Source organism: Pseudophryne corroboree, chromosome 5, assembly GCF_028390025.1.
Source record: "Pseudophryne corroboree isolate aPseCor3 chromosome 5, aPseCor3.hap2, whole genome shotgun sequence".
NCBI lineage: Eukaryota > Metazoa > Chordata > Amphibia > Anura > Myobatrachidae > Pseudophryne > Pseudophryne corroboree.
In genome coordinates, this window is record NC_086448.1 from 187,611,135 (window position 1) to 187,636,359 (window position 25,225).

The 25,225-nt window shown below is 46.1% G+C and overlaps 1 protein-coding gene across 2 annotated transcripts in view; it reads left to right on the forward strand.

The window, feature by feature from the left end:
* Nucleotides 1–24,981, forward strand: part of ANKRD28 (ankyrin repeat domain 28) — a 497,286-nt gene extending 472,305 nt beyond the window's left edge. For both annotated transcript variants that reach the window (XM_063921942.1, XM_063921941.1), the window contains exons 25-28: nucleotides 13,589–13,671; nucleotides 15,511–15,593; nucleotides 16,296–16,387; nucleotides 23,740–24,981. In XM_063921942.1, the coding sequence (XP_063778012.1) occupies nucleotides 13,589–13,671; nucleotides 15,511–15,593; nucleotides 16,296–16,387; nucleotides 23,740–24,017 (536 nt within the window). In that variant the 3' untranslated portion in view covers nucleotides 24,018–24,981. The remainder of the gene's footprint in view (nucleotides 1–13,588; nucleotides 13,672–15,510; nucleotides 15,594–16,295; nucleotides 16,388–23,739) is intronic.
* The last annotated feature ends 244 nt before the right edge of the window (nucleotides 24,982–25,225 follow it).

The following is a 25,225-nucleotide window of genomic DNA, read 5'->3' on the forward strand; positions in this document are numbered from 1 at the left end:
ATGGGCTGGGGGGTGGGAGACTCAGACATTTCATGCACGTCTGGATGTCATCCGGCCTGGATCCCTGGGTACAGCATATTGTGTCCCAGGGGTATGGACTGGAGTTTCAAGAACTCCCGCCTCACCAATTCTTCAAATCAGGCTTGCCAGCTTTGCTGACAGACAGGGCTATCCTACAGGAAGCCATCCTAAAATTGGAAATGTCACAGGTCATTGTCCCAGTTCCACCTCATATGCAAAACAAGGGTTATTATTCAAACCTTTTCATGGTACCAAAACCGGATGGTTCGGTCAGACCAATTTTGAACTTGAAATAGTTGAACCCTTATCTGAGGGTGTTCAAGTTCAAAATGGAGTCTCTCAGAGCAGTGATTTCATGTCTGGAGGAGGGAGAGTTTCTGGTATCCCTGGATATGAAGGATGCGTACCTCCACATTCCGATTTGGCCGCCTCACAGGCTTATCTCTGTTTTGCACTGTTAGACAGTCACTATCAATTCCAGGCACTACCATTCGGCCTCTCCACAGCATTGAGAGTGTTCACCAAGGTGTTGGCAGAGATGATGGTTCTCCTCTGCAGACAGGGGGTGAACATAATGCCATATCTGGATGATCTGCTGATAAAGGCATCGTCCAAGGAGAGGTTGTTGCAGTTCATTGTTCTCACGGCTCATCTGCTCAGGGAACACGGTTGGATCCTGAATCTTCCAAAATCACATTGGGAGCCGACCAGGAGGTGGTCTTTTCTGGGAATGATCCTCGACACGAAAGTGCAGAGGGTGTTTCTTCCGGAAGAGAAAGCGTTGGTGTTACAATCAATAGTCTGGGATGTCCTGAAGCCCGCCCGGGTATCGGTTCATCAGTGCATTCGCCTTCTGGGGAAGAGGGTGGCCTCTTACGATGCTCTACAGTATGGAAAGGTTTCATGCTCGACCCTTCCAACTGGATTTCCTGGACAAGTTGTCGGGATCTCATCTACACATGCACCAGAGAATACGTCTGTTGCCAAAGGCCAGGATTTCACTCCTCTGGTGGCTTCAATTACCTCACCTTCTGGAGGGCCGCAGGTTCGGGATTCAGGACTGGATCCTTCTAACCACGGATGCAAGTCTCCGGGGCTGGGGCGCAGCCACTCAAAGGGAAACCTTCCAAGGAAGGTGGTCAAGTCTGAAAGCCGGCCTACCGATAAACATTCTGGAACTAAGAGCAGTCTACAACAGTCTTCTCCAAGCGGCCCATCTTCTGAGAAACCGGGCCATTCAAGTGCAGTCGGACAATGTAGCGACAGTGGCTTACATAAACCGACAGGGCGGAACGAAGAGCAGAGCTGCAATGTCAGAGGTAACAAGGATCATCCTCTGGGCAGAAAAGCACGCGGTGGCGCTGTCGGCAATCTTCATTCCGGGAGTAGACAACTAGGAAGCGGACTTCCTCAGCAGACCCGATCTCCATCCAGGAAAGTGGGGTCTTCATCTGGAGGTGTTTACGGTGGTGACAAATTTTTGGGGAGTTACTCAAATTGACATGATGGCCTCCCGCCTCAGCAAGAAGCTTCGGAGGTATTGTTCCAGGTCGAGAGACCCGCAAGCCGTGGCGGTGGACGCCCTGGTAACACCGTGGGTGTTCCAGTCCGTGTACGTGTTTCCTCCACTTCCACTCATCCCAAGGGTTCTAAAGCTCATAACGAGAAAAAGAGTTCAGGCAATCCTTATTCCCCCGGACTGGCCAAGAAGGGCTTGGTACACAGATCTTCTGGATCTACTGTTGGAATATCCAAGGTCTCTTCCTCTTCGGGAGCACCTTCTGCAACAGGGGCCGTTCGCTTATCAAGACTTACCGAGGCTACGTTTGACGGCATGGAGGTTGAACGCCAGATATTAGCTCGGAAGGGCATTCCGAACAAAGTCATTCCTACCCTGATACAGGCAAGGAAAGGAGTAACGTCTAAACATTACCATCGCATTTGGAAAAAGTATGTGAATCCAAGACGTTTCCTACGTTGGAGTTTCATCTAGGACATTTTCTTCTCTTCCTGCAAGCAGGTGTGGATATGGGCCTGAGGTTGGGATCCATAAAGGTCCAGATTTCGGCCTTATCCATTTTTTTTTCCACAAACTGCTGGCTTCCCTCCCTGGGGTTCTGCAAATCCAGCCTCCCTTTGTGCCGCCTTTGGGATCTTAACGTAGTGTTACAGTTCCTCCAATTGGATTGGTTCGAGCCTCTTTAGGAGGTTGAAGTCAAGTTTCTCACGTGGAAGGCGGTCACTTTGTTGGCCTTAGATTCTGCTAGACGTGTGTCAGAATTGGGGGCTTTATCTTGTAAAAGCCCCTATTTGATCTTCCATGAAGTTAGAGCTGAGCTTCGGACACGTCAGCAGTTCCTTCCGAAGGTTGTGTCTACTTTGCATATCAACCAACCTACTGTGGTGCCAGTTGTTACTGACTCCTCAATTCCATCAGTCCTTGGATGTTGTGAGGGCTCTAAATATCTATGTGAAGAGGACTGCTCGTCACAGAAAATTGGCCTCTCTGTTTGTCCTGTATGATCCCAAGAATCTTGGGTGTCCTGCTTCTAAGCAGACACTCTCTCGCTAGATAAGGTTCACTATCCAGCATGCATATTCTACGGCAGGACTGCCGTGTCCAAAATCTGTTAAGGCCCACTCTTCTCGTAAGGTGGGTTCTTCCTGGGCGGCTGCCCGGGGTGTTTCAACTTTACAGCTTTGCCGAGCAGCTGCTTGGTCTGGGTCAAACACGTTTGCTAAGTTCTACAGGTTCGATACTTTGGCCTCTGAAGACCTTAAGTTTGGTCAATCGGTTCTGCAGGAGCCTCCACGCTCTCCTTCCGGTTCTGGGAGCTTTGGTACATCCCCATGGTACTAATGTGGACCCCAGCATCCTCTAGGATGTAAGAAAAAATAGGATTTTAATTACCTACCGGTAAATCCTTTTCTCGTAGTCCATAGAGGATGCTGGGTGCCCGCCCAGCGCTTCGTTATCCTGCAGTGATTTTTTTGGCTCAGTACTGCTTTGTTCTTGGCTAAGTACTGTCTTGTTACTTGGTTAAGCTATCTTGTTCAGCCGTTGCTGATTTTTCAAGCTAGTCTGCTTGGTTTGCCTTGTATGTGTGAGCTGCTGTGAATCTCGCCACTATCTGTGTAAAATCCTTCTCTCGAAGTTGTCCGTCTCCTTGGGCACAGTCCCTATACTGAGTCTGGTAGGGGGGGGCATAGAGGGAGGAGCCAGGCCACACTCTCAAACTCTTAAAGTGCCAGTGGCTCCTAGTGGACTCGTCGATACCCCATGATACTATTGTGGACCCCGGCATCCTCTACGGACTACGAGAAAAGGATTTACCGGCAGGTAATTAAAATCCTATTGTTGCATACAATTAATTTTAATAGTATTCCCAATATAGTAGGGTTGTTAGGAAATTAACGAAAACAGCTGTATGGAGCCACTGATGGGGTTTATAACAATTTACTGTGTGCTAGCATGTGAGAGCATGCTCTGTATGCAGAAAACACATTTCATTTCTAAAGAGGAATTGTTTGTACTGTAAATTACACGGAATAATGTCTTTGGGCAGATAATGGAGGTGTAAGTTATGTCTGCAATGTATGCTCATTGCAGCGTGTTGTGTGCTGACATAAAAAACAAATCAAATCTACGAGATTAATGTTCAGTATGGCGAAACAACACAGCCAGTTTGAATAGTGTCAGTGGTAATCTAACTCTGGGGGTGATTCAGTAAGGATCACATATGCAATCCTTGCTGCATCTCCCCGATGGTTGCAGGAACCGTTCTGCGTTCTCGGCACAGGAATGCAAACACCTCTGCCTAATTGACAGACCGAGGCATCCTGCATTTGCATTGCTAAAGACTGCAATTGCATAGCTGCTGCGAGCAGCTTTGCATTTGCAATCCTTATTGAATTAGGTCATGTGTCAGAAATTGCAATGCCAGTGGTTGGCAGTATCAATGTAAGTTAAATTTAAAACCAATTAGAAGCACATTACCAGCATGTATGAACATAGCTACAACACTGTACCAACCTAGAATGACATGTACAGAATGGTTTCTGCACGTGCAGTTTATATAGTCAGCTGATGCTGCTGGATATTTTGCCTCTAGGTCAGTGCCTATACTCCATACAGGCTACATGTTCTACAACCAGGGGCGGATTGGCCCACCAGAACATCATGACAGATTCCGATGGGCCGGTCCCATATCCCCCTCAGCCAGGCCGATTCACACTCCGGCTGGGCTGGCTCACACTGCTTCCAGTACTTGCGGTTCATTGGAACGCAATCCGTAAGTTAGGTTTGCGGGCATTTCCAGGTGCAGCTAGCCGTGAAAAGTGGTGAAGCTGTTCTACCAACGGGGGACCTGGAAAAAGTTAACCAGCCCAGCAGCATCCTCTCTCTGGCCCCGGCCAAAGGTCTCTTCAACGAGCCCGGCCCGGGAGCAGCAGCAAAGCGATGGTCGGAGCCAGGTTCACTACACCCGCAGCCACCCTAGCTCCCGCACTCTCACTGAACTGTCCAGTGCGGCGACTGAGCACTGAAGGGGACTCGGCAGAGAGGTTATTTTTAATTACATTATTTGCATTATCATGATAGTGTAAAGGATAGGGTGTCCCCGGTCACAGTGTATGGTTTGGGTACTGGACAGGAGCAAGACGTACCATGTTCTCAGGATGTCAGCTGATCAGGCAGCACTCACTGCCAGCCCTGGCACAAGCTGTAATGCAAAGTCCTTCAGCCCTGTAGCTGCCCAATGTCTGTCCATGATAATGGGCCTATTTATGTAATGCAGTGGCTAGGTATGTAATGTGTTGGCTATGTATGTAACGTGGTGTTATTTGTGTAATGCGGTGCTATACGTGTAATGTGGTGCTATTTATGTAATGCAGTGCTATACCTGTAGTGCGGTGCTAACATGTAATACGGCGTTATACGTGTAATGTGGTGCTATTTGTGAAATGTGGTGCTATTCATGTAATAATGTAGTGGCTATGTATGTGATCAGGGGCGGATTGGCCACTGGAACAGATTCCGCTGCGCTGGTCCTCTGTGTATGATGTGTTTCACTACTTGTGTGTGCTCCCTCCCTGTACTGTGCTGTATGTAGTGTGTGCTCCCCCTCCCTGTACTGTGCTGTATGTAGTGTGTGCTTCCTCCCTGTACTGTGCTGTATGTAGTGTGTGCTCCCCCTCCCTGTACTGTGCTGTATGTAATGTGTGCTCACTCCCTGTACTGTGCTGTATGTAGTGTGTGCTCCCCCTCCCTGTACTGTGCTGTATGTAGTGTGTGCTCCCCCTCCCTGTACTGTATGTAGTGTGTGCTCCCCCTCCCTGTACTGTATGTAATGTGTGCTCCCTCCCTGTACTGTGCTGTATGTAGTGTGTGCTCCCCCTCCCTGTACTGTGCTGTATGTAGTGTGTGCTCCCCTTCCCTGTACTGTGCTGTATGTAGTGTGTGCTCCCCTTCCCTGTACTGTGCTGTATGTAGTGTGTGCTCCCCCTCCCTGTACTGTGCTGTATGTAATGTGTGCTCCCTCCCTGTACTGTGCTGTATGTAGTGTGTGCTCCCTCCCTGTACTGTGCTGTATGTAGTGTGTGCTCCCCCTCCCTGTACTGTGCTGTTGTAGTGTGTGCTCCCCCTCCCTGTACTGTGCTGTATGTAATGTGTGCTCCCTCCCTGTACTGTGCTGTATGTAATGTGTGCTCCCTCCCTGTACTGTGCTGTATGTAATGTGTGCTCCCTCCCTGTACTGTGCTGTATGTAGTGTGTGCTCCCTCCCTGTACTGTGCTGTATGTAGTGTGTGCTCCCTCCCTGTACTGTGCTGTATGTAGTGTGTGCTCCCTCCCTGTACTGTGCTGTATGTAGTTTGTGCTTCCTCCCTGTACTGTGCTGTATGTAGTTTGTGCTCCCTCCCTGTACTGTGCTGTATGTAATGTGTGCTCCCTCCCTGTACTGTGCTGTATGTAGTGTGTGCTCCCTCCCTGTACTGTGCTGTATGTAGTGTGTGCTCCCTCCCTGTACTGTGCTGTATGTAGTGTGTGCTCCCTCCCTGTACTGTGCTGTATGTAGTGTGTGCTCCCTCCCTGTACTGTGCTGTATGTAGTGTGTGCTCCCTCCCTGTACTGTATGTAGTGTGTGCTCCCTCCCTGTACTGTGCTGTATGTAGTGTGTGCTCCCCCTCCCTGTACTGTGCTGTATGTAGTTTGTGCTCCCTCCCTGTACTGTGCTGTATGTAGTGTGTGCTCCCTCCCTGTACTGTATGTAGTGTGTCCTCCCTCCCTGTACTGTGCTGTATGTAGTGTGTGCTCCCCCTCCCTGTACTGTGCTGTATGTAGTTTGTGCTCCCTCCCTGTACTGTGCTGTATGTAGTTTGTGCTCCCTCCCTGTACTGTATGTAGTGTGTGCTCCCTCCCTGTACTGTGCTGTATGTAATGTGTGCTCCCTCCCTGTACTGTGCTGTATGTAGTTTGTGCTCCCTCCCTGTACTGTGCTGTATGTAGTGTGTGCTCTCTCCCTGTACTGTGCTGTATGTAGTGTGTGCTCCCCCTCCCTGTACTGTGCTGTATGTAGTGTGTGCTCCCCCCTCCCTGTACTGTATGTAGTGTGCTCCCCCTCCCTGTACTGTGCTGTATGTAGTGTGTGCTCCCCCTCCCTGTACTGTGCTGTATGTAGTGTGTGCTCTCTCCCTGTACTGTGCTGTATGTAATGTGTGCTCCCTCCCTGTACTGTGCTGTATGTAGTGTGTGCTCCCTCCCTGTACTGTGCTGGATGTAGTGTGTGCTCCCTCCCTGTACTGTGCTGTATGTAGTTTGTGCTTCCTCCCTGTACTGTGCTGTATGTAGTTTGTGCTCCCTCCCTGTACTGTGCTGTATGTAGTGTGTGCTCCCTCCCTGTACTGTGCTGTATGTAGTTTGTGCTTCCTCCCTGTACTGTGCTGTATGTAGTTTGTGCTCCCTCCCTGTACTGTGCTGTATGTAATGTGTGCTCCCTCCCTGTACTGTGCTGTATGTAGTGTGTGCTCCCTCCCTGTACTGTGCTGTATGTAGTGTGTGCTCCCTCCCTGTACTGTGCTGTATGTAGTGTGTGCTCCCTCCCTGTACTGTGCTGTATGTAGTGTGTGCTCCCTCCCTGTACTGTGCTGTATGTAGTGTGTGCTCCCTCCCTGTACTGTATGTAGTGTGTGCTCCCTCCCTGTACTGTGCTGTATGTAGTGTGTGCTCCCCCTCCCTGTACTGTGCTGTATGTAGTTTGTGCTCCCTCCCTGTACTGTGCTGTATGTAGTGTGTGCTCCCTCCCTGTACTGTATGTAGTGTGTGCTCCCTCCCTGTACTGTGCTGTATGTAGTGTGTGCTCCCCCTCCCTGTACTGTGCTGTATGTAGTTTGTGCTCCCCCTCCCTGTACTGTGCTGTATGTAGTTTGTGCTCCCTCCCTGTACTGTGCTGTATGTAGTTTGTGCTCCCTCCCTGTACTGTATGTAGTGTGTGCTCCCTCCCTGTACTGTGCTGTATGTAATGTGTGCTCCCTCCCTGTACTGTGCTGTATGTAGTTTGTGCTCCCTCCCTGTACTGTGCTGTATGTAGTGTGTGCTCTCTCCCTGTACTGTGCTGTATGTAGTGTGTGCTCCCCCTCCCTGTACTGTGCTGTATGTAGTGTGTGCTCCCCCCTCCCTGTACTGTATGTAGTGTGCTCCCCCTCCCTGTACTGTGCTGTATGTAGTGTGTGCTCCCCCTCCCTGTACTGTGCTGTATGTAGTGTGTGCTCCGCCTCCCTGTACTGTACTGTATGTAGTGTGTGCTCCCCCTCCCTGTACTGTGCTGTATGTAGTTTGTGCTCCCTCCCTGTACTGTGCTGTATGTAGTTTGTGCTCCCTCCCTGTACTGTATGTAGTGTGTGCTCTCTCCCTGTACTGTGCTGTATGTAATGTGTGCTCCCTCCCTGTACTGTGCTGTATGTAGTGTGTGCTCCCTCCCTGTACTGTGCTGTATGTAGTGTGTGCTCCCTCCCTGTACTGTGCTGGATGTAGTGTGTGTGCTCCCCCTCCCTGTACTATGCTGTATGTAGTGTGTGCTCTCTCCCTGTACTGTGCTGTATGTAGTTTGTGCTCCCTCCCTGTACTGTGCTGTATGTAGTTTGTGCTCCCTCCCTGTACTGTGCTGTATGTAGTGTGTGCTCCCTCCCTGTACTGTGCTGTATGTAGTGTGTGCTCCCTCCCTGTACTGTGCTGTATGTAGTTTGTGCTCCCTCCCTGTACTGTGCTGTATGTAGTGTGTGCTCCCCGTCCCTGTACTGTGCTGTATGTAGTGTGTGCTCCGCCTCCCTGTACTGTACTGTATGTAGTGTGTGCTCCCCCTCCCTGTACTGTGCTGTATGTAGTTTGTGCTCCCTCCCTGTACTGTGCTGTATGTAGTTTGTGCTCCCTCCCTGTACTGTATGTAGTGTGTGCTCTCTCCCTGTGCTGTATGTAATGTGTGCTCCCTCCCTGTACTGTGCTGTATGTAGTTTGTGCTCCCTCCCTGTACTGTGCTGTATGTAGTGTGTGCTCTCTCCCTGTACTGTGCTGTATGTAGTGTGTGCTCCCCCTCCCTGTACTGTGCTGTATGTAGTGTGTGCTCCCCCTCCCTGTACTGTGCTGTATGTAGTGTGTGCTCCCCCTCCCTGTACTGTGCTGTATGTAGTGTGTGCTCTCTCCCTGTACTGTGCTGTATGTAATGTGTGCTCCCTCCCTGTACTGTGCTGTATGTAGTGTGTGCTCCCTCCCTGTACTGTGCTGGATGTAGTGTGTGCTCCCCCTCCCTGTACTATGCTGTATGTAGTGTGTGCTCCCCCTCCCTGTACTATGCTGTTTGTAGTGTGTGCTCCTTCCCTCCCTGTACTGTGCTGTATGTAGTTTGTGCTCCCTCCCTCCCTGTACTGTGCTGTATGTAGTGTGTGCTCCCTCCCTGTACTGTGCTGTATGTAGTGTGTGCTCCCTCCCTGTACTGTGCTGTATGTAGTGTGTGCTCCCTCCCTGTACTGTGCTGTATGTAGTTTGTGCTCCCTCCCTGTACTGTGCTGTATGTAGTGTGTGCTCCCCGTCCCTGTACTGTGCTGTATGTAGTGTGTGCTCCGCCTCCCTGTACTGTACTGTATGTAGTGTGTGCTCCCTCCCTGTACTGTGCTGGATGTAGTCTGTGCTCCCTCCCTGTACTGTACTGTATGTAGTGTGTGCTCCCTCCCTGTACTGTGCTGTATGTAGTTTGTGCTCCCTCCCTGTACTGTATGTAGTTTGTGCTCCCTCCCTGTACTGTACTGTGCTGTATGTAGTGTGTGCTCTCTCCCTGTACTGTGCTGTATGTAGTGTGTGCTCCCTCCCTGTACTGTGCTGTATGTAGTGTGTGCTCCCCCTCCCTGTACTGTGCTGTATGTAATGTGTGCTCCCCCTCCCCGTACTGTATGTAGTTTGTGCTCCCTCCCTGTACTGTATGTAGTGTGTGCTCCCTCCCTGTACTGTGCTGTATGTAGTTTGTGCTCCCTCCCTGTACTGTATGTAGTTTGTGCTCCCTCCCTGTACTGTGCTGTATGTAGTGTGTGCTCTCTCCCTGTACTGTGCTGTATGTAGTTTGTGCTCCCTCCCTGTACTGTGCTGTATGTAGTTTGTGCTCCCTCCCTGTACTGTGCTGTATGTAGTGTGTACTCCCTCCCTGTACTGTGCTGTATGTAGTGTGTGTGCTCCCTCCCTGTACTGTACTGTATGTAGTATGTGCTCCCCCTCCCTGTACTGTGCTGTATGTAGTGTGTGCTCCCTCTCTGTACTGTTCTGTATGTAGTGTGTGCTCCCCCTCCCTGTACTGTACTGTATGTAGTATGTGCTCCCCCTCCCTGTACTGTTCTGTATGTAGTGTGTGCTCCCTCCCTGTACTGTGCTGTATGTAGTGTGTGCTCCCTCCCTGTACTGTGCTGTATGTAGTGTGTGCTCCCTCCCTGTACTGTGCTGTATGTAGTGTGTGCTCCCTCCCTGTACCGTGCTGTATGTAGTTTGTGCTCCCTCCCTGTACTGTGCTGTATGTAGTGTGTGCTCTCTCCCTGTGCTGTATGTAGTTTGTGCTCCCTCCCTGTACTGTGCTGTATGTAGTGTGTGCTCCCCCTCCCTGTACTGTGCTGTATGTAGTGTGTGCTCCCTCCCTGTACTGTGCTGTATGTAGTGTGTGCTCCCCCTCCCTGTACTGTGCTGTATGTAGTGTGTGCTCTCTCCCTGTACTGTGCTGTATGTAGTGTGTGCTCCCTCCCTGTACTGTGCTGTATGTAGTGTGTGCTCCCTCCCTGTACTGTACTGTATGTAGTGTGTGCTCCCTCCCTGTACTGTGCTGTATGTAGTGTGTGCTCCCTCCCTGTACTGTGCTGTATGTAGTGTGTGCTCCCCCTCCCTGTACTGTGCTGTATGTAGTGTGTGCTCCCCCTCCCTGTACTGTGCTGTATGTAGTGTGTGCTCCCCCTCCCTGTACTGTTCTGTATGTAGTGTGTGCTCCCTCCCTGTACTGTGCTGTATGTAGTGTGTGCTCCCTCCCTGTACTGTGCTGTATGTAGTGTGTGCTCCCTCCCTGTACTGTGCTGTATGTAGTGTGTGCTCCCTCCCTGTACCGTGCTGTATGTAGTTTGTGCTCCCTCCCTGTACTGTGCTGTATGTAGTGTGTGCTCTCTCCCTGTACTGTGCTGTATGTAGTTTGTGCTCCCTCCCTGTACTGTGCTGTATGTAGTGTGTGCTCCCCCTCCCTGTACTGTGCTGTATGTAGTGTGTGCTCCCTCCCTGTACTGTGCTGTATGTAGTGTGTGCTCCCCCTCCCTGTACTGTGCTGTATGTAGTGTGTGCTCTCTCCCTGTACTGTGCTGTATGTAGTGTGTGCTCCCTCCCTGTACTGTGCTGTATGTAGTGTGTGCTCCCTCCCTGTACTGTACTGTATGTAGTGTGTGCTCCCTCCCTGTACTGTGCTGTATGTAGTGTGTGCTCCCTCCCTGTACTGTGCTGTATGTAGTGTGTGCTCCCCCTCCCTGTACTGTGCTGTATGTAGTGTGTGCTCCCCCTCCCTGTACTGTGCTGTATGTAGTGTGTGCTCCCCCTCCCTGTACTGTTCTGTATGTAGTGTTTGCTCCCCTTCCCTGTACTTTGAAACATATGAGGTTAAAAAAAAGGGGGTTTTAGAATGAAAAATCATTAAAATCAGAAGTAGATTAAAGGCATGACAGCGGTGTCAGTAGACACTGAAAGTGGGCATATCAGTCCTTGTATATTCAGACGTACAGATGTGCATCAGGGAAGGGCATTGTAGCAGCATATGCATAAAGTCGTAAAAGCAAAGGAGGCCCCAACTGTGTCTATCTCAAAATCAGGACCTCTGAGGAGTGACCCCGCCCTCTTGACAGGCCCCTCCCCATCTACATACCCCACCCCCATTAGGGCTGCTTCCATAAATCTCCCGGGCTGGTGTTCGATCCCAATCCGCCCCTGTCTACAACCCTGCTTCAACTGGAAAGGAAGCTTTGCTGTAGTGTATGAGGGTAATGTGATACAAGTACAAGTTGCATGTGTGTGAGTTCTACAGACTCATATCTGTGACTAAAAAAAAAAAAAATCTCTTTATTCTCTACAGTGGTATCATTTATTTTACACCTATGCAATATTTAAAAAAAAACGCAAAAGGAACTGCCGTGAAAATAGAACAAAAATAATTATAATAAAATTAAGTAACTAATTGAACAATAAATGTCCCACTGGTAAAGCAGTCAGACACACATGTATAAAAAAAATATATGTCCATTTATTACCTTCTATTATGGATTACAAGCGTATATAAAAAAAAAAAAAATGAAATGCAGTTTCATAAAGTGGTATGTCATAAATTAAATTGTCCACTACAATACAGGTTGAGTATCCCATATCCAAATATTCCGAAATACGGAATATTCCGAAATACGGACTTTTCTGAGTGAGAGTGAGATAGTGAAACCTTTGTTTTTTGATGGCTCAATGTACACAAACTTTGTTTAATACACAAAGTTATTAAAAATATTGTATTAAATGACCTTTAGGCTGTGTGTATAAGGTGTATATGAAACATAAATGAATTGTGTGAATGTAGACACACTTTGTTTAATGCACAAAGTTATAAAAAATATTGGCTAAAATTACCTTCAGGCTGTGTGTATAAGGTGTCTATGAAACATAAATGTATTCTGTGCTTAGATTTAGGTCCCATCACCATGATATCTCATTATGGTATGCAATTATTCCAAAATACGGAAAAATCCGATATCCAAAATACCACTGGTCCCAAGCGTTTTGGATAAGGGATACTCAACCTGTATTATAATAACATGCTAATAAGAATCTATAAGAATAAATATGTAAAATGTCTGTCTCGACTAATGGAAGGAATTCATAGTCCCGTTGTAGAAGTCCCAAAATGCACTGCAGGTACAGATCTGGAACTCTGTAATATTACCAGAGACTCTGGCTGTAATGCTGTTTCCCCCCTAGAATGTCAGGTGGCCACCCAGTTAGTTCATCTGTTCCCACTACTATCAACTGCAGTATTGCGATCCTGGGTGTCTGGGGCTGTACAAGCGCTAGTGGCTCCAGGCACTCCTCCGCAGGTGTTATGGCTTTGCAATAAAAGGCTCCGGGTATACAAAAATAGAGCTCTGTTCCTATATCACAAGTAGAGACAGTCTATAGGTCAGTGTGTATAACCTCCGACATTTTTCGCTCTTAACCTAGGGGCTTTTTCAAAGTACTTCCTTCTGATTGTACTTGTTTGTATGATGTAGATGGAGATCATACTTAACAAGACTTTACGAAGAAATACACAAGTCCTGCTATTATTTTTGGCTACATTGCTACAACTTGTTTTAGTCATGCAGTAAAGATGCATACAGGCAGTGAGATTCGGGCTAACCCCATTTCTCACTGTGCGATAGGGACTAGGTCGGTATTGCAAGCATATAATGACTGTGCTTGCGATACTGGCTTTGTCCGTTTTTGGCTAAGTGTCAGTTTTGACTATCTTTTCTACGAGATAGTCAAAATTGACTTGCTTGCACAGTCTAACTAGGCTTGCGATACAGACCGCGCATCGGAATCACAAGGTGACTTTCACCTTGCGATCTGCACTAACTTTTCTTATGATTTTGACTATATAGTCAAAATTGTAAGAAAAAATCTCACCGTGTGTACACACCTTTACACTATATATTTTGTTTTGAGTCCTTTGTTGTGTGTTCGTTCTGCACAGCATTTATTATCTGCCACTGCTACAGGTTTTAGAGTTTGGTTTGAGTGTTTCAGTAGTTACAAAATGTTGCTTCAGGGCTTAATTGCAAATGATTAAACTGGAACCAAAGTTGCATCCCGAAAGCTGTTGGTTGATAGAATTTCTGTGAAAAAAAACGTAGAAAACATTGCTGTTCAGCGCACACAGATGTAGGCTGATTTGTTATTTTGAATGTGTTAAAATGAAAATGTATTTTATTTATATATATAAATATATATATATATATATTTTTTTTTTTTTTTTCTTTTGTCTTTCAGAGGTGTTGGTTAGCAGCGCTAAAGCTGATCTAACATTGCAAGACAACAGTAAAAATACTGCCCTGCATTTGGCATGTAGTAAGGTAAGTTCCTCTGAAGTCTATGGGGTATATGCAATTCACGGCGAATCGCGGCAAATTATCGCCGTTTTTTAATTAGACACAATTCGACAGGTGAATTCCGGCAGGTGGCTGCCGGAATTCACCATATTCCATAAAAAACGGATTCGACAGTCCCGCGGTCGAAAAACGGCCGATTTGCCGGTTTTTGCCGCAAATTAAAAAAAAACGGGAAAAACCCGGAAAAAAATGGCGTGGGGTCCCCCCTCCAAAGCATAACCAGCCTCGGGCTCTTTTCTAGATGGTCCTGGTTCTAAAAATGCGGGGTAAAAATTGACAGGGGATCCCCCGTATTTTTAAAACCAGCACCGGGCTCTGCACCTGATGCTGGTGCAAAAAATACGGGGGACAAAAAGAGTAGTATTTTTTGCACCAGCATCAGGCGCTGGTTTTAAAAATACGGGGGAACCCCTGTAAATTTTTCCCCCGCATTTTTAGAACCAGCTCGAAGAGCCCGAGGCTGGTTATGCTTTGGAGGGGGGACCCCACGCCATTTTTTTCAGGGATTTTACCATTCCATCCACACAAAAAAATATATATATTATTTTTAAAAATATATAAATAATACTTGTGCCTCCAAAAAAGACAAACCAAGTACCTAATCCCTTCTAATATAAATAGATATGATATTACAGGTTGAGTATCCCATATCCAAATATTCCGAAATACGGAATATTCCGAAATACGGAGTTTTTTGAGTGAGAGTGAGATAGTGAAACCTTTGTTTTTTGATGGCTCAATGTACACAAACTTTGTTTAATACACAGTTATTAAAAATATTGTATTAAATGACCTTCAGGCTGTGTGTATAAGGTGTATATGAAACATAAATGAATTGTGTGAATGTAGACACACTTTGTTTAATGCACAAAGTTATAAAAAATATTGGCTAAAATGACCTTCAGGCTGTGTGTATAAGGTGTATATGTAACATAAATGCATTCTGTGCTTAGATTTAGGTCCCATCACCATGATATCTCATTATGGTATGCAATTATTCCGAAATACGGAAAAATCCCATATCCAAAATACCTCTGGTCCCAAGCATTTTGGATAAGGGAGACTCAACCTGTACCAAGAAAAAAAAAAAAACATGTTTTAATTTTTTTTTATTAGTTTCACCCTCCAAAGTGTGGCGGATTGAAAATGACGAATTTACTGTCTAAAAGCACTGTTGTCGAATTTCCAAACTTCCATTGAATAGACTTTGGTCGAATTGCAGCATGTGTATCATTGCAAAAAAGTCGAATTTGTCAAAAGTCGAATTTCAAAAAGTCGAATTTTGAAAGTCCGTTTTTTTGTCGGAAAGTACTGAATTGCATTGTCGAATTTTTTATTTTTTGGCGAAAAATTCCCGAAATTCGACAATTTCGGGAATTCGACCGCAATTGCATATACCCCTATATTTTATATATCATTCATTACACCCATTGTCTAGTTAATTTAGTACTATATGTCATGCATATTTCGTAATATAAATTAGTGTTTCCCCTTACATTATGAAATGTCTCCTAACAAAGTGAAGTTAAGTCTGTGCAATAGGGAACATGCTGTGGCTAAACTGTATAACACCATTGAAGGGTATATGAGTAGATATGCCTGTGGTAGCACCCTGCTGTTCTTTTTCCAAAAATTTACCTTTTTCTTAAATAAATTCAGCGGCCTTTTGAACAAAAAAAATTGAACCAGTGTGACTAATATCCTTACAGTATCTATTGCATTTGTTTCATAAATGGTAGATATTTACAGTTTAGTACTCGTTTAAAACTATACTGAATTGTTTATTTTTATTTTTTTCACTAGGGTCATGAAACCAGTGCCTTGTTAATACTAGAGCAAATTACAGACCGAAACCTCATCAATGCAACAAATTCTGCTTTACAAACGTAAGTGCTTTGTTGATATTGCATGGAAATATGAAACTATTTAGTCTGGAGCACCATGAGTAATTATTATACGGCACATTAATGCCAATGCAGATAGGTGAGTGATTGTGCCGCAGTGATCCAGCAGAACCTTATGGTTGCGTCTGGAGATACTTGTGGGATGCAAATAACATCAGCCACCTTTATGTAGAGTTGGGCTATCACTAAGATAAGTTTTAATTCTAAATATAGAGATTATTTTATCTGTATTACTTGGTAAGTCATTATTTTCTCTAATATCAAGAACCATACCATAAATTTCCGTGAGCTTTCCACACACTATTTCCTGTCACTCTCAGTGTTATTGCAAGGCTGAGAAATCTACACTTTAAAATATGGAGGGTTGGTTGGGGGTTAGGGTTAGGCTGTGGGTAAGTTATGGTTAGTCTGGGGGGAAGTGGGGGTTAGGGTAAGGCACTCCCGGGGACGCTTAGGGTTAGGCACCCCCGAGGATGCTTAGCATTAGGCTCTGGGGAAGGGAGGGTTAGGCTGCGGGGACGGGGGGGTTAGATTTAGGCATGACCGGGTATGATTGGGGTGGGAGAGGAGGGTTACTTTTAGACGCCGTGAAGGGGGGGTATAAACAAACTTCATCGGGATGCCGGTGTCACTCATAAAATGAGAATTATTTATGGACAGTAAAGAAGTGTTCTTCTTTTGCAGACCTCTACATGTAGCTGCACGAAACGGATTAACGGTTGTCGTCCAGGAACTTCTGGGGAAAGGAGCAAGTGTTTTAGCTGTGGATGAAAATGGTCAGTGTTCTTCTTCCAAACACTCAGTGATGGCACATGTACCATTTTATGGGCACTATTCAATAGCTATATATATATATATATATATATTGCATCTGATCTCCCGTCTAAAGTGACAGGAGATTACAGGGCGATATTCACTTCATTGCGCCCATAGAGGTCTGGTTTAGCTGCGTAAAGCATCTAAGCCTGACCAAAATGCCGGAACGATCGCGAAAAAGTGCCGTTTGTGCTTTTCAGCTTGCCACCCCTAGGGTGTACGATATTAAATGCAGACGCTGGCAGCAATTGCGCCCAAATTGAATAGCTCCATTAGGGCACCATCTACTGGCTGCTGGAAAAACAATGGTATTCCACCCATTGTGTCAGAATAACGGTCACCATTTCTGTACTTATTTGTTAAAGCCGAATGCTGATATATGATATTTATTATCATCATCATTATTTGTTGAGTATTGAAACTTCTCCAGAATGTTGACAGAGGACTTGCTGACATTGTGACTGTCAACAGTCACAATATCAACACTATTTTATGCTGAAACTAACCCTAATTGCATGTGTAATACTGGTGCTGCCTACATTCACACTGTGCACATATTGAGCATGGGGACATTATGCAATTGTCTACACTGTGGATGTCATCCTGTTATCTGTTGACATTCTAAACCTATCTACATCCTGAAAGCAGACATGCAGACCATGTCAACAGTATTGTGTTGTTGTTTTGTCGACATTCTTGCTGGAGCGCTGTAACCAAAGGCTTGTGTTTTAAGATGTAATTTAGATAAATATTCCTACATGGTCGTCACTGTAGTTCCTCTCACTCGGGAACAATGTTCTGTCATTGTTCTGCAGATTGAACATTCATTCCACCTGTCATACAATTGCAGTAGTTACCTAGGCGAGGAGTGTGGTTACTCTGAGCATCTGTCAGAACAGTTGTTTATAATGATTTCATTTCCCCCTGTTTCAATATGGGAGCATGTGTGGTGTAATTGTTTATATCTCCCCAGCATGTTTTACATTATGTAACACACACTCCATACTAGCATTGGTGCTCCCTTTTAGATGTAGCATAAGGATGCAACATCACAGAAACAAATCCTTCTTAATCATAGACCTATGGGGGGAATGAAATTTGCCACAGTAAATTACAACACCTAATTTATTCCTGTGGGCTAATTCAGTTGGCCCTCACCGCTGGCAGTATTGCAAATTAGTTTTTACCTGTCTGGAGGCAGGAGATTAAAAAAAACCTGTGATAATGGACCTATTTGCACAGGCACAAATGTGGAAACACATGGATCCGGGAACTTATGCCGGATTTTGTGTTTTCACGCGAAAATGGATAATTGACTTGACCTAAATAAAAATTACAGTAAAACATGATTTTACCAAGAAAACAGATTGTGGGTAATTGAATTCCCCCCATTGTATCTCTTACTGAATATATAATATGAATTGGATAAATCCTTGTTAGTTTAAAACTAATTTCTTATTCATACTATAAGATATACAATAACTGTTCTTGTTGTACCTTAAACAATTAATCAGGCAGATGTTTTATCCTGTAGTAGTGATAACCCAGCAGCCAGTCAGCTCCTAACTATAATTTTTCTCATTCGTAATGATTGGCTGGTGCGTTATCACCTTGCGCTTATCACTGCTTTATCACTTCTCCAGGTTAATACATCTGCCCTATTGAACTTTGCTGTCAAGTGTTTTATGTTACCTGGCAATGCAGCAAAATGTTTATTTGCAATTTTTGCCTTTCTTTCTCTATCGTCCTAGTGGATGCTGGGGTTCCTGAAAGGACCATGGGGAATAGCGGCTCCGCAGGAGACAGGGCACAAAAAGTAAAGCTTTTCCAGATCAGGTGGTGTGCACTGGCTCCTCCCCCTATGACCCTCCTCCAGACTCCAGTTAGATTTTTGTGCCCGGCCGAGAAGGGTGCAATTCTAGGTGGCTCTCATAAAGAGCTGCTTAGAGAAAGTTTAGCTTAGGTTTTTTATTTTACAGTGATTCCTGCTGGCAACAGGATCACTGCAACGAGGGACAGAGGGGAGAAGAAGTGAACTTACCTGCGTGCAGGATGGATTGGCTTCTTGGCTACTGGACATCAGCTCCAGAGGGACGATCACAGGTACAGCCTGGATGGTCACCGGAGCCGCGCCGCCGGCCCCCTTGCAGATGCTGAAGTAAGAAGAGGTCCAGAATCGGCGGCTGAAGACTCCTGCAGTCTTCTAAAGGTAGCGCACAGCACTGCAGCTGTGCGCCATTTTCCTCTCAGCACACTTCACACGCAGTCACTGAGGGTGCAGGGCGCTGGGGGGGGGCGCCCTGGGAGGCAAATGTAAACCTATATAAAGGCTAAAAATACCTCACATATAGCCCCCAGAGGCTATATGGAGATATTTAACCCCTGCCTGTATTCACAAAATAGCGGGAGACGAGCCCGCCGAAAAAGGGGCGGGGCCTATCTCCTCAGCACACGGCGCCATTTCCTCTCACAGCTCCGCTGGTCAGGACGGCTCCCAGGTCTCTCCCCTGCACTGCACTACAGAAACAGGGTAAAACAGAGAGGGGGGGCAAATTTAATGGCAATATCTTGATATATATAAAGCAGCTATAAGGGAGCACTTATTATAAGGCTATCCCTGTCATATATAGCGCTTTTTGGTGTGTGCTGGCAGACTCTCCCTCTGTCTCCCCAAAGGGCTAGTGGGTCCTGTCTTCGTTTAGAGCATTCCCTGTGTGTCTGCTGTGTGTCGGTACGTGTGTGTCGACATGTATGAGGACGATATTGGTGTGGAGGCGGAGCAATTGCCAAATATGGGGATGTCACCTCCTAGGGGGTCGACACCAGAATGGATGCCTTTATTTATGGAATTACGGGATAGTGTCAACACGCTAAAGCAGTCGTTTGACGACATGAGGCGGCCGGACAATCAATTAGTGCCTGTCCAGGCGCCTCAAAACACCGTCAGGGGCTGTAAAACGCCCTTTGCCTCAGTCGGTCGACACAGACCCAGACACAGGCACTGATTCCAGTGGTGACGGTGACGAATCAACCGTATTTTCCAGTAGGGCCACACGTTATATGATTTTGGCAATGAAGGAGGCGTTACATTTAGCCGATACTACAGGTACCACTAAACAGGGTATTATGTGGGGTGTGAAAAAACTACCTATAGTTTTTCCTGAATCAGAAGAATTAAATGACGTGTGTGATGAAGCGTGGGTTGCCCCTGATAAAAAGCTGATAATTTCAAAGAAATTATTGGCATTATACCCTTTCCCGCCAGAGGTTAGGGAGCGCTGGGAAACACCTCCTAGGGTGGACAAGGCGCTAACACGCTTATCAAAACAAGTGGCGTTACCTTCTCCTGAGACGGCCGCACTTAAAGATCCATCAGATAGGAGGATGGAAAATATCCAAAAAAGTATATACACACATGCAGGTGTTATACTACGACCAGCTATAGCGACTGCCTGGATGTGCAGTGCTGGGGTAGTTTGGTCAGAGTCCCTGATTGAAAATATTGATACCCTGGACAGGGACAATATTTTACTGTCGTTAGAACAAATAAAGGATGCATTTCTTTATATGCGTGATGCACAGAGGGATATCTGCACACTGGCATCACGGGTAAGTGCTATGTCCATTTCGGCCAGAAGAGCTTTATGGACGCGACAGTGGACAGGCGATGCGGATTCAAAACGGCATATGGAAGTTTTGCCGTATAAAGGGGAGGAGTTATTTGGAGTCGGTCTATCAGATTTGGTGGCCACGGCTACAGCCGGGAAATCCACCTTTCTACCTCAAGTCACTCCCCAACAGAAAAAGGCACCGACTTTTCAACCGCAGCCCTTTCGTTCCTTTAAAAATAAGAGAGCAAAGGGCTATTCATATCTGCCACGAGGCAGAGGTCGAGGGAAGAAACGGCAACAGGCAGCTCCTTCCCAGGAACAGAAGCCCTCCCCGGCTTCTACAAAAGCCTCAGCATGACGCTGGGGCTTCTCAAGCGGACTCGGGGACGGTGGGAGGTCGTCTCAAAAATTACAGCGCGCAGTGGGCTCACTCGCAGGTAGATCCCTGGATCCTGCAGATAATATCTCAGGGGTACAGGTTGGAATTAGAGACAGATCCACCTCGCCGTTTCCTGAAGTCTGCTTTACCAACGTCCCCTTCCGAAAGGGAGACGGTTTTGGAAGCCATTCACAAGCTGTACTCTCAGCAGGTGATAGTCAAGGTACCTCTTCTACAACAAGGGAAGGGGTATTATTCCACTCTATTTGTGGTACCGAAGCCGGATGGCTCGGTAAGGCCTATTCTAAATCTGAAGTCCTTGAACCTGTACATAAAGAAGTTCAAGTTCAAGATGGAGTCACTCAGAGCAGTGATAGCGAACCTGGAAGAAGGGGACTTTATGGTATCCTTGGACATCAAGGATGCGTATCTCCACGTTCCAATTTACCCCTCACACCAGGGGTACCTCAGGTTCATTGTACAAAACTGTCACTATCAGTTTCAGACGCTGCCGTTTGGTTTGTCCACGGCACCTCGGGTCTTTACAAAGGTAATGGCCGAGATGATGATTCTTCTTCGAAGAAAAGGCGTATTAATTATCCCATACTTGGACGATCTCCTAATAAGGGCAAGGTCCAGAGAACAGCTAGAGATGGGATTAGCAATATCTCAAGAGGTGCTAAAGCAGCACGGATGGATTCTGAATATTCCAAAATCCCAATTAATGCCGACAACTCGTCTGCTGTTCCTAGGGATGATTCTGGACACGGTTCAGAAAAAGGTTTTTCTTCCCGAGGAAAAAGCCAAGGAGTTATCCGACCTGGTCAGGAATCTCCTAAAACCAGGAAAGGTGTCTGTACATCAATGCACGCATCTTCAGATGCACCTGCGGATAACCCTGTCTCCAAGGACAAGGGTATCTCTTCTGTGGTGGTTGCAGAGGGCTCATCTATTGGAGGGCCGCAGATTCGGCATACAGGATTGGATCCTGGTGACCACGGACGCCAGCCTGAGAGGCTGGGGAGCAGTCACACAAGGAAGAAACTTCCAGGGAGTGTGGTCGAGCCTGGAAAAGTCTCTTCACATAAACATTCTGGAACTAAGAGCAATCTACAATGCTCTAAGCCAGGCGGAACCTCTGCTTCAAGGAAGACCGGTGTTGATCCAGTCGGACAACATCACGGCAGTCGCCCATGTAAACAGACAGGGCGGCACAAGAAGCAGGAGTGCAATGGCAGAAGCTGCCAGGATCCTTCGCTGGGCGGAGAATCACGTGATAGCACTGTCAGCAGTGTTCATCCCGGGAGTGGACAACTGGGAAGCAGACTTCCTCAGCAGACACGATCTTCACCCGGGAGAGTGGGGACTTCATCCAGAAGTTTTCCACATGCTAATAAACCGTTGGGAAAGACCAATGGTGGACATGATGGCGTCTCGCCTCAACAAAAAACTGGACAGGTATTGCGCCAGGTCAAGAGATCCGCAGGCAATAGCTGTGGACGCGCTGGTAACACCTTGGGTGTACCAGTCGGTGTATGTGTTTCCTCCTCTGCCTCTCATACCAAAGGTATTGAGAATCATACGGCAAAGCGGAGTAAGAACGATACTAGTGGCTCCGGATTGGCCAAGAAGGTCTTGGTACCCGGAACTTCAAGAGATGGTCACGGACGATCCGTGGCCTCTACCTCTAAGACAGGACCTGCTTCAGCAGGGACCGTGTCTATTCCAAGACTTACCGCGGCTGCGTTTGACGGCATGGCGGTTGAACGCCAGATCCTAAAAGGAAAAGGCATTCCAGAAGAAGTCATTCCTACCTTGATTAAGGCAAGAAAGGAAGTCACCGCGAAGCATTATCACCGCATTTGGCGGAAATATGTTGCGTGGTGCGAGGATCGGAGTGCTCCGACGGAGGAATTTCAACTGGGTCGTTTCCTACATTTCCTGCAATCAGGATTGTCTATGGGTCTCAAATTGGGATCTATTAAGGTTCAAATTTCGGCCCTGTCAATATTCTTCCAAAAAGAATTGGCCTCAGTTCCTGAGGTCCAGACTTTTGTCAAAGGAGTACTGCATATACAGCCTCCTGTGGTGCCTCCGGTGGCACCGTGGGATCTAAATGTAGTTTTAGATTTCCTCAAATCCCATTGGTTTGAACCACTAAAAAATGTGGATTTGAAATATCTCGCATGGAAAGTGACTATGTTACTGGCCCTGGCGTCCGCCAGGAGAGTATCTGAACTGGCGGCTTTATCTTATAAAAGCCCTTATTTAATTTTCCATTCGGATAGGGCAGAGCTGCGGACGCGTCCGCATTTTCTCCCTAAGGTGGTATCAGCGTTTCACCTGAACCAGCCTATTGTAGTGCCTGCGGCTACAAGCGACTTGGAGGACTCCAAGTTGTTGGACGTTGTCAGAGCTTTAAAAATATACATTTCAAGGACGGCTGGAGTCAGAAAATCTGACTCGCTGTTTATACTGTATGCACCCAACAAGTTGGGTGCGCCTGCTTCTAAGCAGTCGATTGCTCGTTGGATTTGTAACACAATTCAACTTGCACATTCTGTGGCAGGCCTGCCACAGCCTAAATCTGTTAAGGCCCATTCCACAAGGAAGGTGGGCTCATCTTGGGCTGCTGCCCGAGGGGTCTCGGCATTACAACTCTGCCGAGCAGCTACGTGGTCAGGGGAGAACACGTTTGTAAAATTCTACAAATTTGATACCCTGGCAAAGGAGGACCTGGAGTTCTCTCATTCGGTGCTGCAGAGTCATCCGCACTCTCCCGCCCGTTTGGGAGCTTTGGTATAATCCCCATGGTCCTTTCAGGAACCCCAGCATCCACTAGGACGATAGAGAAAATAAGAATTTACTTACCGATAATTCTATTTCTCGGAGTCCGTAGTGGATGCTGGGCGCCCATCCCAAGTGCGGATTATCTGCAATACTTGTACATAGTTATTGTTAACTAATTCGGGTTATTGTTTAGGGAGCCATCTTTCAGAGGCTCCTCTGTTATCATACTGTTAACTGGGTTTAGATCACAAGTTGTACGGTGTGATTGGTGTGGCTGGTATGAGTCTTACCCGGGATTCAAAATCCTCCCTTATTGTGTACGCTCGTCCGGGCACAGTACCTAACTGGAGTCTGGAGGAGGGTCATAGGGGGAGGAGCCAGTGCACACCACCTGATCTGGAAAAGCTTTACTTTTTGTGCCCTGTCTCCTGCGGAGCCGCTATTCCCCATGGTCCTTTCAGGAACCCCAGCATCCACTACGGACTCCGAGAAATAGAATTATCGGTAAGTAAATTCTTATTTTTTTCTGCAGGCTACACACCAGCATTGGCATGTGCTCCCAATAAGGATGTTGCTGACTGTCTGGCTCTTATCTTAGCCACAATGATGCCGGTTTCATCAGGCAGCACAGTGCCATCTCTGACTTTAAACCACTATACCAATCCCTCAAAGACTGTCACTTTTGACTCTTTGCCGCTCGTGAGAAGCGAGCACAGTTCATACTGCAGCTTCAACAATATCGGCAGGGAAGACGGATATCCGTACACAGAAGAAGATGAACTCAATGACTCAGACTCGGAGACCTACTGAGGTTCTCCAAGAGCCCAAATTTTAAGTAGTTTCAAATTGTGCAACCTGAAAGAGTTTTCATGCCTGGCCTGCCACAGTGGGCAGAAATTTAAGGGTTAACTTATCGAGTAAAACAGTGGTTTTCGTTTGGTTTTTGTTCTTTTTAAAGTATACACTGATTCAATGAATGAAACGTTTTAATCTGACTCCTTTTTTTCGTTGAATAAGAAACCTTTGTACACCTAGATTAAAGTCCTCTAGAGGTGTGGAACCTGTGACGTGAATCTTTCACAGGAACAAGAGCCTGGGATCTGTGGGACGGTTCAAGCAGTCCTTTTCTGTTTTATTTAATATTTTATTGTCTGTCGAGAGAAACTTTTATATCACAGGGCATAGCAGTCCAATCAACGGATGACTTCTATTGTACAGGAAGCACTATAGTGAACATTGTATAAATAAAATTAAAACCTTTTGATGGCAATAAATTTGGTACATCTGGCATTGTGTATGTATGCATCAGTTTGCCAAAGGACCAAATGCTTTTTTTTCTCTTATCTTCTAATGGTTTTTGGATGTTTAAGGACTGGAATTCGTTACTCTAGAACTGTGCATCAAATCTTCTCCATTTCTTAGCCTTGTTTCTTTCTGTCCATGCCGAGAAAATGTCCTGTAGAGGCTTTTATGTTTCCGTTTCCCTTCTTTTTGGACAGCAGAGCAAGAATTCGGGTTTGTTTCCACTTCACTTTCTATTTGCTGTCAAGATGTTGCATAATACTGTAATGGGAATCAATAATTGTTGCACAGTTATGTTTTTTTTGTTTTTTTTGTTATGGCTTTTAAGTGGCGCCAGTGATATTTGCCCTGTAAGTGAACAGAAGTGGCAGGATTCCTCATGTTCATTTTCGTCTTATATTAAATTGTAAAAACTAATGACTTGAATATTTAGAATGAAATTATAAATTGTAGATTAAATGACCAGACAGATTTTATTGTATTGTGAAATTTTTCTTCAAAGCTAGAACCATTGAAACCAGTACAATGTTATTTCATACATACCTTATACCACCATCAGATGACTTTATTGGCTTTTACTTGTTCTCCTGCAACTTTTTTTGAGCATATTCCTTTATCTTTTTATGCTTCACTTTTGTTTCTTTTTTTTTCTTTTTTTTATGTTCACCTCTGTATTTTCTAAAAGATTTTGGGGAATATTTAGAACTCAGAAAATG